The 12,449-nt window shown below is 39.1% G+C and overlaps 1 protein-coding gene across 1 annotated transcript in view; it reads right to left on the bottom strand.

Annotated features, from left to right (window-relative positions):
• Positions 1-416: 416 nt before the first annotated feature.
• PLXDC2 (plexin domain containing 2) overlaps positions 417-12,449 on the bottom strand; it is a 455,666-nt gene continuing 443,633 nt past the window's right edge. Inside the window, exon 15 of the mRNA XM_047067160.1 lies at positions 417-4,004. Coding sequence (XP_046923116.1) covers positions 3,888-4,004 — 117 coding nt within the window. The 3' untranslated portion in view covers positions 417-3,887. The remainder of the gene's footprint in view (positions 4,005-12,449) is intronic.

The raw sequence follows: 12,449 nt of genomic DNA, 5'->3' as shown, positions 1-12,449 counted from the left end.
TTGGCTCCTGGGCCTCCCTCTGCTGTGAAGAGTAAACTGGGGCATCCCAAGAAACTAGAGACACTAAGTGACTATGTAATGAAGAATCGAGCTAGCCGAAGGATACCCACAGGGACTTTGTCATGGCAGAGAAGTAAAAGTTGGGACAGACGTGACGTAGAGGAAATATGAAGAGAAAGTATTAAGATGGGAAAAAAACTTGAGCAATTTCTCCTTTGGCATTTTCTCCAGACATGTATTGATTTGATTGTCTTTGAATGCTTTTAGGATTGATGGGCTTGTTTTCCTCTGAATGCAAATTTGTGCTGATGCTGGACCAAGGATGTGCTTTATGTGGGTTAACATTGACATAAGGTCTTAAAAGTCTGTACATCTGTACCTTTAGCCAATCTGCATAATAATAACCTTGCAAGGGAGACAGAACAAAAATATTTTTATTTTCCAAAATTGTAAATTGAGACCTCATGGAAGTTAAAGTGATTTTTCCCAAGATAACACAGTGGAGACTCAAAGCTGTGTCAGCTGGCATTCTTTTCTTCATACCATGCTGCCTTTCTGAGATCAAAAACACTTAGATATCCCCAAGAACTTCCAAATCTTCCCTTTTTCTTCCTTCTCCTTTTTGTTCAAGGAGAGGGAATTAAAAGGAAAGACCTCTACAGCACTGAGTGGTAGAGTTTTTTTGTAACGATGGGAAGGCTATGTGTTGTCCAATATAGAAGCCAAGAAGCCACATATGGTTATCGAGCATTTGAAATGTGACTAGTGACTGGAGAACTGAACTATTTTGAAGTTTAATGTTAATTAAATTTAAGTATCCACATTTCGCTTGTGGAGATGATACTGGACAGCACAAGTCTAGAAGCTACCTGTGAGAGAGAAGCAAATGCCCTAGGTATCTCAAACTAAAATAATAATTGGGGGTAAATTGTACTTTATTATTGAACTTTAGTTTTCTGTTTGTTAGTATATCTTAAAAGTCCAAATGCTTCACAAACAAACCAACATTGTGGTCAGTGCCATCTGGTTGCCTTAAGATATTTTTCCTTGACTTTTCATACCTTTAACTAATCACCAAATATTAATTCCTCTGTAGCACCATCTACCTGATTTCTTCAGAAGTTTGTATGTATCTTTTGCTATTCTTACCTTTTAAAATTGTTATTCTCTCGCTGCTATGTTCATAGTATTTAAGCAATTTACAGATGCATCCTTTCTAATACATAATGTATGTAAAGTCCAAAGCATCAATGTCCATTCTGAATTTCCAGAAACATCATGTACATTTGCTCTTCCTTTGCAGTAAATGGGCACCAGGATCAAACCAGAAATACAAAACAGAATAAAAACTTCAGGAAAAAAAAAAGGGATTAGCAAGCCTTTTCCCTTTACCACTAAGAGATTCATATACAGCAGAAACTTCTTACCACCTTCAACTTCTAGTATTGGTGGGAAGTTTTCTCAACACTTCCAAAGTTTCCCCTGTTATTTGGTGCTTTAGTTCACTGAACAATACAGCGTTTTATGTTTTTGTTTCGTTTTGGTTTTGGTTTGTTTGTTTGTTGTTTTTTTTTTTTTTTTACAGAATTGTCAATTCTTTTAATAGAGAATGGAAGATAAGCTCTGAAGGGAATAAAGAGAACACTGCTACTTCAAAGAACTGTGCAAGGAGTTGGATATGTACACAAGATTTATAGAACTGTCAATCAACTGCTGTTGGAAGCCACACCTATCACAGAAGTTAGTGGAAGAAGCGTCATCTTCTCCTAAAAGGAATCGTCTACCTGTTCCTTATGTCTTTGTAGAATACCAGTTGCACCAGTCACGTTGGCATGTCATTTGGTTATTGCTAGCCGACCAAACCTACTCCACAGAAATAAGTTGGGATATTTCATAGAGACTGAATGCAGCTACAGCAGAGATTGTCATCACATCTTTCAATCATCTTGCTTGCTAGGTTTTTTTTTTTTTTCAATGATTAACTAAGCAGGTTAGGAAAAAAGTATCATCCTCATCAAGTATTTAAAAACGTAAAGCAAAATATATGTGATGGAAGATGGCACGAGTTTACATCAGACAGCTGTGAAGATAAACTACGATACTCTGTTAGTAGACTGATGTCGTTCAAGGTAGACACTGGGTACAGATGCTAAGCGTTAGTAAAGTGCTACTTACAATACATCTCTGCTTCCAGATACCTGAATCTGCAAATGTGGGACACTGGACCCTATAAGCGCCTGCAACTTCTTGGCACAGGACGTCAGCTTCATGGGTCGAGATGTGGATGGAATTGTACACACAGTACCTGAATTTCAACTTTGGGAGCTCAGTATACATATTAACCACTTTCCTCCTCAAGCGATGCCTTACTGTTTCTCATTCATGGAGAAGTTTCAAAATCTGGATTGTGATGACGGGGCAGATGACAGATCCATCTAAGGAGCATTCTGCCTTATTCAGCCAGGGAGGGAAGGGGTTGATATGAAGGAAAGGGTGGCTCAAATAGGCAGGAAAATGATCGGCACTGCGACTAATTGAACCAACCACTTTTGCTGAGTGACATAAAAATATTCTAATATTAAGGATTATTTTACAACTCTATGGAAGTATGCAGTAACGCACCTTGCATGTGGTTTGTCTTGATGACAAAATGCACTCTTTGAGTCACAAGAGCCTGCCTTGTGTTAGTTATAAACAAAAATATATTTATATATATATTTATGTAACTACTATGTGCTTTAAAGAAAATTACTGTATGATTCAGCAGGGTTCTTTCATTCTTTTTATCGCCAGGGATATGCTGACTTGAATGGCTTTCTCAGGCAGGAATCGACAATGAAATGGGCCTTCAGTACTGAACCGGCACAGAGTAAAAAGGAAAAAAAAAAGCCAAAAATCCCCCATATGTTTAGAATTCCTTAACATTTTTGCTTGAAAAACAATTAAGGAGGTCTTTGTATTGTTTCCTCTTGTTTCCTTCAGCCAAGAGCAACTGTGGCTTCATAGGATTTCATAGTTGGGAAAATGGAGGCAACGTTTCTTTAAAAATAATGAAGTGTTTTATCCCGAGGCAGGAGAGCTGAAAACCTCACGTGCCACTCCCTCTCTCCTAATCCTTAGCTGAGTTTGGCAATTCTGTCACAGCCCATAGAAAGGACATTCATTAACGAGGAAGAGGGAGGCATAGTGTGAACGTCCTGCACGGATAAAAGATTCATTCTGTAAAGTAATGAACTTGTTGGGACCATTGGATCTAGACCAGAAAAACAAAATCCTTTTGCCACACGTCTGGTGGAAAGATAGAAAATCTCTCGTTTTATGTTTGTTTGTTTGTTGTTTGTTTTTGCTCCTGCAGGAGTCAGTTATTTTTCTTAGCAATCTTGAAACATTCATCATTGCTCTTTTGAGAGAAAGGGTTCAGGCTTTGGAACACCGTTATCTTTGAGACATTAGAGAAGAATATTTGAAGCAAAGGTGTAGATCCCTCATGAACTAAAGCTTTATTATTATTGTTTTTCTCGATCCCTTTGCAACCCTGCACCTAAGCCAATAGCACTGTAATCTTGTCATACTTCTGATAAATCCACAGGAGATGTTCTGAGTGAACTATAGATTCATCCCATTAGGGAATTCTATGTTCAGCGGTCAGTGGTACCTTGCATAAATTTTAGGTTTTTTTTTTTTTTTTTTTTTTCCCCTTCCTGGGCTGGGCTGGGCTGGGCTTGTCCAGAAATCTCCTCTCCTTCAGGCTACAGCAGCTTAGGGCTCCTGTGTGTGTGTGTGTGTGTGTGTGTGTGTGTGTGTGTTGTATGTGTCTTAAAGGTATAGGCAAATTTTTAGTCTTAACACCTGTAAGCCAGCACTGGTGCTGTTCTGTCCTAGAAATTTTAGCACTGCTCTGATACAATGAAACCTTCTTTCTCTCCAACTGGTTCAACTTCAGCATAGGCAGGATGACCAGAACCTCTTCGAAACTTCATCGCAGGCCATCTGCTTGGGCGTCTCTGAAACAGAAAATGCAAAAATGATGAATACCAGGGTGATGGGCATAAGAAAAATAGTTGCCAAATATTTTAGATGAACCTCTGAATTAAATTTTGCATTGCACCGAATTATGTCATATTAGTACCAAAGCTGGAAGTACACATGCTTGCATCTTGATTATGATACTGTTGGCACCTCCCCCATAGGAATGACAGTTTCTCAAAGTCACAGTTTATGCCTCATGCATATTTATGTCTAAAAGATTCTATAAGTGTCTAAGTACAACGAGAAAACACTGAACTGCATTAAAAAACATCTGAAATATATAGCCACTGACATGTCCTCTTCTCCAGAAAAAAAATCACTTCATTTTATTTATTAATTTGCTCGAAAACAAAAGGCCATACAGCTCTGCCCTGTTCTTAGAAGTGGGCTTCAACTTAGGTGCTAGACTTTCTGGTAAACAAACTAAAAGGAAAATCACATGATACCTTACGAAATTATTTATAAAGCTGACTTCCCATACGTGACTTTTTGTGCTTGAAAATGAACAGATGTCGTGCCCTGAAAACAGAATCCAACATCAGAGGGCGTAGACGATCTCAAGCCTATGAACTGAATAATTGCACAGGTAGACAGTAATCCTAAAATACGGTTTATTTATTCTGACAAAGGAAGTGCACTTCTCCCCAGCGCTCTGTCCATCAAACAAACCTTCTCTGATTTACAAATAGAAGTGCTGAAATGAATTATTAAGTTATAGCAGCAAAAGACACTAAAACGCATGTCACGGCCCCAGTGACACTAGAAACGATTATTCCATTTATCAGAGTGCCTGCCATGTTGGAGTATATGAGACAATGAGTACTGAAGGAGGCTTATTTCTGTCTACAATTTATTTCTACCTAAAGAATTTTAATGTGAAAAATGTTAAATATCAGTGTAGATATATTGGCACTTGGCAGCTTTCTAGATTTGCCAGCTCCATTCCACGGGCAATGATTAATGGGTGTAGAAGAATTTTCACATCAGGTAGGAATGAGTATTAGCTCTACTTTCTGGAAAAATACCAATCAAGGCAATTACATTCCGCCTATTACTAATATTATTTACTGCCTATGTAACATTATGTGGTCAGAATGTTTTATATTTGTTAGCTGATTAAGTCCAACAGTGTAAGTGAAACGGAATGATCCTTATTCTCCAGAAAAAGAAGTGAAGACAAAGAGAGGGTGTCTTTGTTGGAGCTGAAACTCATCATCGATGGAAAAACACTGAACATTTTTAGGGAGATGCACACTATAACTCCTGATCACTCCGGCATGTGGAAAAATGTCAATCTGCTGCTGTGCTCAGTGGTTAGAACCCCCACTTTGGTTTCAGTTACTTCATAATTGGGCTTCTGGAGTACAGCCGGCCTCGTCCTTCTTTTAGTCAATAGCACCACTATGCCTTTGCCCTTAATCTTTACCTGTCCAGCTGGCAAGTACAGCCCTGTGAACGAGGCCTAATGTACAACCCAGCACACATAAAGACATTGTGCTGTAGGTGACTTAAAGAGGTGCGCAGGGGCACCTGGGTGGCTCAGTTGGTTAAGCCTCTGACTTCGGCTCAGGTCATGATCTGGTGGTTCACGGGTTCGAGCCCCGCATCGGGCTCTGTGCTGACACCTTGGAGCCGGGAGCTTGCTTCAGATTCTGTGTCTCCCTCTCTCCCTGCCCCTCCCCCACTCACACTTTCTCTCTCTCTCTCTCTCTCTCTCTCTCTCTCAAAATAAATAAACTTAAAAAACAAAGGTGCACAGATGATCGTCAAAAAAATAAGAGACAACAGGTGCTAATGAAGACGCGCGGAAACAGTGCCTTATACAATGACGGTGGGATTGTAGTTTTGTCCAACCACCTTGGAAAACATATGGAGGTTCTTCAAAAAGTTAGAAATAGATCTACCATATGATCCAGCCATTCCAATTCTAGGCAGATACCCAAAGGAAATGAAAACAGGAGTTTGATGAGGTATCTGCACTCCCATGTTTATTGCAGCATTATTCACAATAGCTGAGATGCGGAAATGACTGAAATGGCCATCAATGGATCAGTGAGTAAAAAAGATGTACATATACACAATGGAATGTTACTCGGCCTCGAAAAAGGAGGATATCTTGCCATGTGCAACAACATGGATGGATCTTAAGCACGTTATGCTAAGTGAGATGCATCAGAGAAAGACAAGTACTGTATGGTATCCCTTCTATGTGGAATCTAAAACGGTCAAACCTGTTAAAAAATGAAACAGTGGTTAATAGGAGATGGGGCTGGAGGGATAAGACTGACAGTGTTAAGCTTGTAACAACTGTTAAGCTACAGAGATCTAATGTATAGTATATTGAATATAGATAATACTTACTGTAAGTATAAAATGTGCTAATATTGTTACAACCTTTTATTAATGGATCATAGCAACGTGGTATACAACTTAAATTTATACAGTGTGACATGTCAAATTTGTCTAACTAAAACTTTTTTTTTTAAATAAAAGGAGCACAGTTGTTGAAATGATAATGATGGTGCTTGTGGACGTTAGATTTTATTAAGCTCTTGGCTGTACTTCATACTTTACCCTAGGTGCTTCACATACATAATCGCATTAAAATGCAATGGAATCATTTACATTTTGCACAAACATTACTGTAAAGATAGCAAATGGCAGGGCCAAGATTTAAAATGAGATTCTACCCACTTCCAATGTTAACTCTTCTTACTATAACATTTGGGTCTTCAAATCCAATGGTTTCTGAGTACAACTCAGGTGAAACCTGTGACCATGGTTCTATGTTTGTTTCAGTCTTAAACATACAACATTACCAGCAACTTCAGTATCCTGTTAGTAAGTCAGAATCATTAAGTTAATAATTTTCTGTCTTAGCTGAAAGACTGGAGGATTACTGGTCAAGTCTGTCATGTGCTTTGTGAGCTCATCACAGAGGTACTCAAAATAGAAAGTACAAAAATGTCGGACAGTGAAGTTTCCACTCGTAACGCAGTACAAACTTATTTTCTGAATTAAATGCATATCATTAAGAAAAAATTCTCTTAACTTGTTACTACTCATTGTAGGAAAAAAAAAAGAAATACCCCAACAAGATTTAAAATGAATAGAGAGCTCACCATTTACAAGTACATTGGTTCAACTATCGGTGAATGTCACTTATATCCATTTCTAGGAACATGAAATCACTGCACATAAATCACAAAGATTTATAAAATCTTTTTTTTGCACTTAAGCACACACTGAAAAGTTATTTACAAACTATCCCTGTACAGTATTATGTTAAATATCTGTAGAGCATATTACCTCTAACTGAATCATTTATATAGTCAATTTGATTCTGAGGCTTCCCCCCCCCAATTTTTGACAATAGAAATAATCTTATAATGAGTATTTTTGCTGATAACCTGATGCGAATATCTCTGGTCAGTTCCTTTTATAAATGCTCAAAAGTGGAATTATTGGGCCAAAAGAGAACACACAAATTATTTACTAAACACTTGAAATGTCTAGTATGGTGCCAGTTGCTGTGTTGAAGGACATGTGACCAAAGAAAGTATAGAACACGCTTTCCATATGGAAGACACAAGCACTTCAGAAGAAAGGGACTTTCAATGGAGGTTGAAAAGGTAAGATTGAACACAGGTGTCAAATAAACATCCAAAGATGAACAAAATAGAATAGGTATAATCTAGCCGCAAAATTATTCAACACTAGTATTTTATTTGTGCAAAAGTGAAAAATTTATGATTGCTTCTACAGACTTCGATTAGATTAAAAGAAAGGGCATTTCTCCCCCATAATAATACCTTAAAATTTATAACAAAATCCAACGAATGTCACGCACCAGGGTCTTGAAAATTTGATCTGATTTTACATTCCTTCACAGTTCCTTGATATCTCAATCTTAGCCTTAAAAACGTTGAACAAAGAGCAGTAACGTCACCAAAATTCTGCTTCCTTTCTAAAATGCTTTCACGTATCACAAATCAAGTAATGGTCTTTAAAAAAATTTTTTTTTAATCCTTATTTATTTTTAAGAGAGAGAGACAGAGTGTGAGCAGGGGAGGCGCAGAGAGAGAGAGAGAGACTGAGCCAACCCAGGTGCCCCCAATTAATGGTCTTAAATAAATCACTTTGTTTCCTCGTCTGTAAATTAATACCTGAAGTTTTCTCCTCTAAAATCACAGGACCCTTGGGGGGAGACTGGGTGGCCTCAGTTGAGCGTCCAACTTCGGCTCAGGTCATGATCTCACGGTTCGTGAGTTCAAGCCCCAAGTTGGGCTCTGTGCTGACAGCTAGGAGCCTGGAGCCTGCTTCGGATTCTGTGCCTCCCTCTCTCTCTGCCCCTTCCCTGCTCACGCTCTGTCTCTCTTGCTTTCTCTCTCTCTAAAAATAAATAAACATTAAAAAAATTAAAAAAAAATCTTTAAAATCACAGGACCCTCATACCCGCTTGCCTGAGATAACTCACTTTAACAACTGGAGAGACAAAAAGGACTTGAAAAACTTCTCCGTGTCATGGCTCTTCTACCGTTTTCCCTCGTGCCTCCCTCCGCTAACTTTCCAGGATTCCTAGATTTAATGGAAATCTATATAAATTAGTCCTAGCTGAAACTGCTTTTCTAGGTCAATCTGCAGTTCAGAGATTTCCTTATGAGTGAGAAAAACAGGGTAGTTCTAGGACCGTAATGGAATGACTGATGACTTAGTTCTCATAGAAAAATCTTGAATGTTGCTGGTATAGTATGAGGCACCTATCCAGAAGACAAGAAGTCTAGAAACCTGGGTATGATGTCTGGCTTTGCCATGAAGCATGATGGGTCACAACCTGGCGTTTATACTTCTTACTCGAGGCTTTAGATACGTCCAAATCTGTGTTCTTTTTAGAACGGCTAATTCACATTGTTATAGAAACTGATAGGGGCCACGGGGTCACTTGCTAACAGAGCTGGATGTACGCTGAAAATTGAAAAATTCAAACCAGACCGTAATGTTAATTCATTACAGAGATTCAGGATGTCGTGCCTTAAAACATTGCTGGGTGTAATGCGTGGGTGATCTCTACTTCCATTTCTGAGAATTATTTATGTGATTAATCACATTCAGGAGTACATGTTCATGTAGATACGTCGGCACTGGCGTGGGCTGTGAGAACAGGTATTTTCCCTAATTACTCCCTCAGAACTATTAATTGAACCGTCATCCAGATCGGTCTCAATGGTCTGTGGCAAGATAATTAGCTGAAATATCCACAAACAAACCTGCAGGGCGCCCTCAGTCAGCAGCGTGTACAGAACTGCATGAAAAGCAGAGAGATGGTTTGTGGGTTAGATGAGCTCTGGCAAGGAGGTTACTAGGTGGGAGCGTTAAAGGAAAGGGGCAGACGTGGCCATTCGAGGCCCAGATAGAAAACACCAGTGATGTGTGATGGCGCTTGACAAGCAGTCGTTCCGAAACTGTTAGTGTTTCGGGCCGTTTCCTTCGGTGAACTGCAGGGAAGGGGACAGAGGCTGGGATGGTTAGACTGGCACAACATCACAGACCTGGCACGTCCCAGCACCGCACTGAGGCAAAGCCGTATGTTTTCGCTGCTTCTCGGTTTCCCCGCTTGGGAGGTAAAATGAACTAGATTGCTGTTTCTCAAACTTTTTTTTTTCTTTTTTAATTAAAAAGAAAAAAACCCTTAAGCCACTGAGCCTTTGTTCCCATGAAATGTTACCTGGAAGCCCCACCAGCAGCCTGGAGAATAGGTTTCTCTTCCTTGTGACGACAGAGCCCTGCTTGCACAACCCTCCCTGAGTCCCGAGGGAACCTCTGCATCCCATACTATCTCAGGGCATGTTCTGGCAACTATCGAACTAAATGCACGTTTCTCGAACTTAGCTCTGCATACAAATCACAAGGGATCTCATTAAAGCGCAGATTCGGATTCAGGTTTGGGGGGAGCCCTGGGACCCTGCATTTCCAATAATGTCCTAGGCGATGCTGACACTGCTTGTCAGGTCCACACCACACACAGTGAATAGCAAGCTGGGATGACGGTCTACAGGCTCTTCAAACAGGAGCAATCTTTAAAAGTGGGTGGTTGAAGAAATACTGATGTTTGATCTCCTGTGTGTCTCCAATGGACCTCTGTGGGAACTGAACATGCGTGCACACATCTGGGTCAACCTCTCCATACGTATTTAGCTGTGATAACACCGAACTGTCCAAGGGGAGGGAATTTTTTTTTCTTTTTCATTACTTCTAAATGCAAATTATTCTCTATGCCCTTTAATTTGTGTTGAACGTTATTTCAACACAAGTTCTATTAAGTTATAAATCTGGGTTGCCAGATTGGGCAAATGAATATTACAAAACACCAGTTAAATTTGAATTTCAGATAAACGGTGAATAATTTCCCAAAACTATACTGCATCAGGCATACTTCTACTAAAAAATTACTCGTTTATTATTTGAAATTAAAATTTATCTGTGTCCTATATTTTATTTGGCAACCCTATCTATAGGGAAACACAATGGCTTCGGGCCCCGGCCAGTCAAACTTGTAATCTAATTAAAATAAACTATTCCTATTTGGGGCTGTGCCTCCTTGTTCCATGAATTGTAAGTCACTTTTTCCTTAAAAAGAGTAACTCAAATTGATTTGTCTGTCTTCTGCTGTGGCCAAGAATTACAAGCAATAACTCTTGTGTGAAGCAGAGCCTGGGTGTTCTTTAACATATTTTCAGCTCATTTTCATTGCTTTTCTTCACATGGAAGTTGTCTTACTGTCCTATAGCTGCCTCTTCTCCAACCTATAATCACCACTTTCCATGGGTATGTTGTCTTCATTCTAGAACTGTCCTATGGATGATCCTGAAAAATTGGTTAGTATCCTCATAGTACATGTCCCAGATGAAAATTATCTCAATGCAGGTAGAGAACAGCTGTCCACTGGGATTAACAAAATCATCATATTACTTATGTCATTTTCCCAAAGCTAAAGTATTTATTTTTTAAGTAGGCGTCATGCCCAGCATGGAGCCCAACATGGGGCTTGAACTCGTGAGTATGAGATCAAGACCAGAGCTGAGATCAAGAGTAGGATGCTTAACCGACTGAGCCACCCAGGCGCCCCTAAAGCTAAAGTATTCTTAGAATAAATGTTACGCGACATGTCCCTCCTCTTGAAGACAACATTATTTTTGGTAATAACCATAAAATGAAATGAATAATAATAATGGCCAAAAGGGAAATGCAGACAGTTGAAAATCTTCCTGTTTTAAACTTCTTAGATATACTCATGCCAGTGACAAACATTACAGATGAAAAATGAAATAAATGTTACCATAAAAAAAAGAGAAAACACAAATGACTTAATGTATTTTTGAAAAAAAGACACATGAAGGAATACTGCCAAATGAGTCAACTCTGCAATGTTCAAGAGAATGATCTGTGCTTTGTGGTAACAGAAAGGAAGCAACTAAAGTTCCCTTACTTCACCTTCTCAACCACAGTGTCATCATGCTTCACTTAGAATCTGCTGTTTTATTTATTTTTTGTGTATTATTTATTTATTTATTTATTTATTTATTTATTTTTATTTACTTTTCTTTTTCTCAAGTTCTTATTTGAATGAGAATCTACCGTTTTAACACCGACATATGTGGCCCTATATGGGTTGGAGATCCGCTAAGCCTGAACACGTGCAAAAGACTCCAGATTCTCGTGAGTTTATTCCCTAAATGAATGCATGTGGCTGAGTCTGCGATCAGGGGTTAGGTGTGTGTAACCCGGAGTTTGTTGAATTAACTTCCATATAGAAGACAATATTTACTAAAGGATATGTCATAAAACTGTACTAGCTGGAAGTTTACATATAAACTATGTTGGTAAAACTCGACAGTAACTGAATCAACTTGCTAGCGATGAGATGAGCAAAAGATTTTGACACAATTTAGAATTTCAGGCACACGGTGATGATGAAACACTAACCTGGTTTTAGCCAGGTTTATTATAATTATTCCATTCTCTATAGACAATGCACCCCCTTATTACCTGCAGCGGGGATAGACTGGTCTCAATGCCCTTCCCTTGGTTCACCTTGCGGTGCACAAGGAGACTGAAAATAAGTGTTTGTGCTGACTTGCATAGATCTTGCTCTATAGTTTATGCCCCACGAGGGACACAAGCTTCCAGATTCTTGAGTGACAAGCTTTCTGCTTGACTTCCTTTCCTCCTCTTGACTTCAACTCATTATTGGCCATCTTGTTGCCCCAAGTGAGGATGACAGGAGAGAGTGACTAGTACTTAATGCATGTGGCTGTAAATGCATTCAGTCAGCCAATAAAATTACTATACAAGCACCGATATGTAAGACACAGCCCTGAACTCAAGGCATTTATAGCATATTCAAGGAAAATAAGATATTT

This window comes from Lynx rufus, unplaced genomic scaffold, assembly GCF_022079265.1.
Source record: "Lynx rufus isolate CCGP_SWC_20201006 ecotype Redwood Valley unplaced genomic scaffold, mLynRuf1.p SCAF_7, whole genome shotgun sequence".
Lineage (NCBI taxonomy): Eukaryota > Metazoa > Chordata > Mammalia > Carnivora > Felidae > Lynx > Lynx rufus.
The sequence above is the reverse complement of the archived record's forward strand: the minus strand, read 5'-3'. Positions and strand labels throughout refer to the sequence as shown.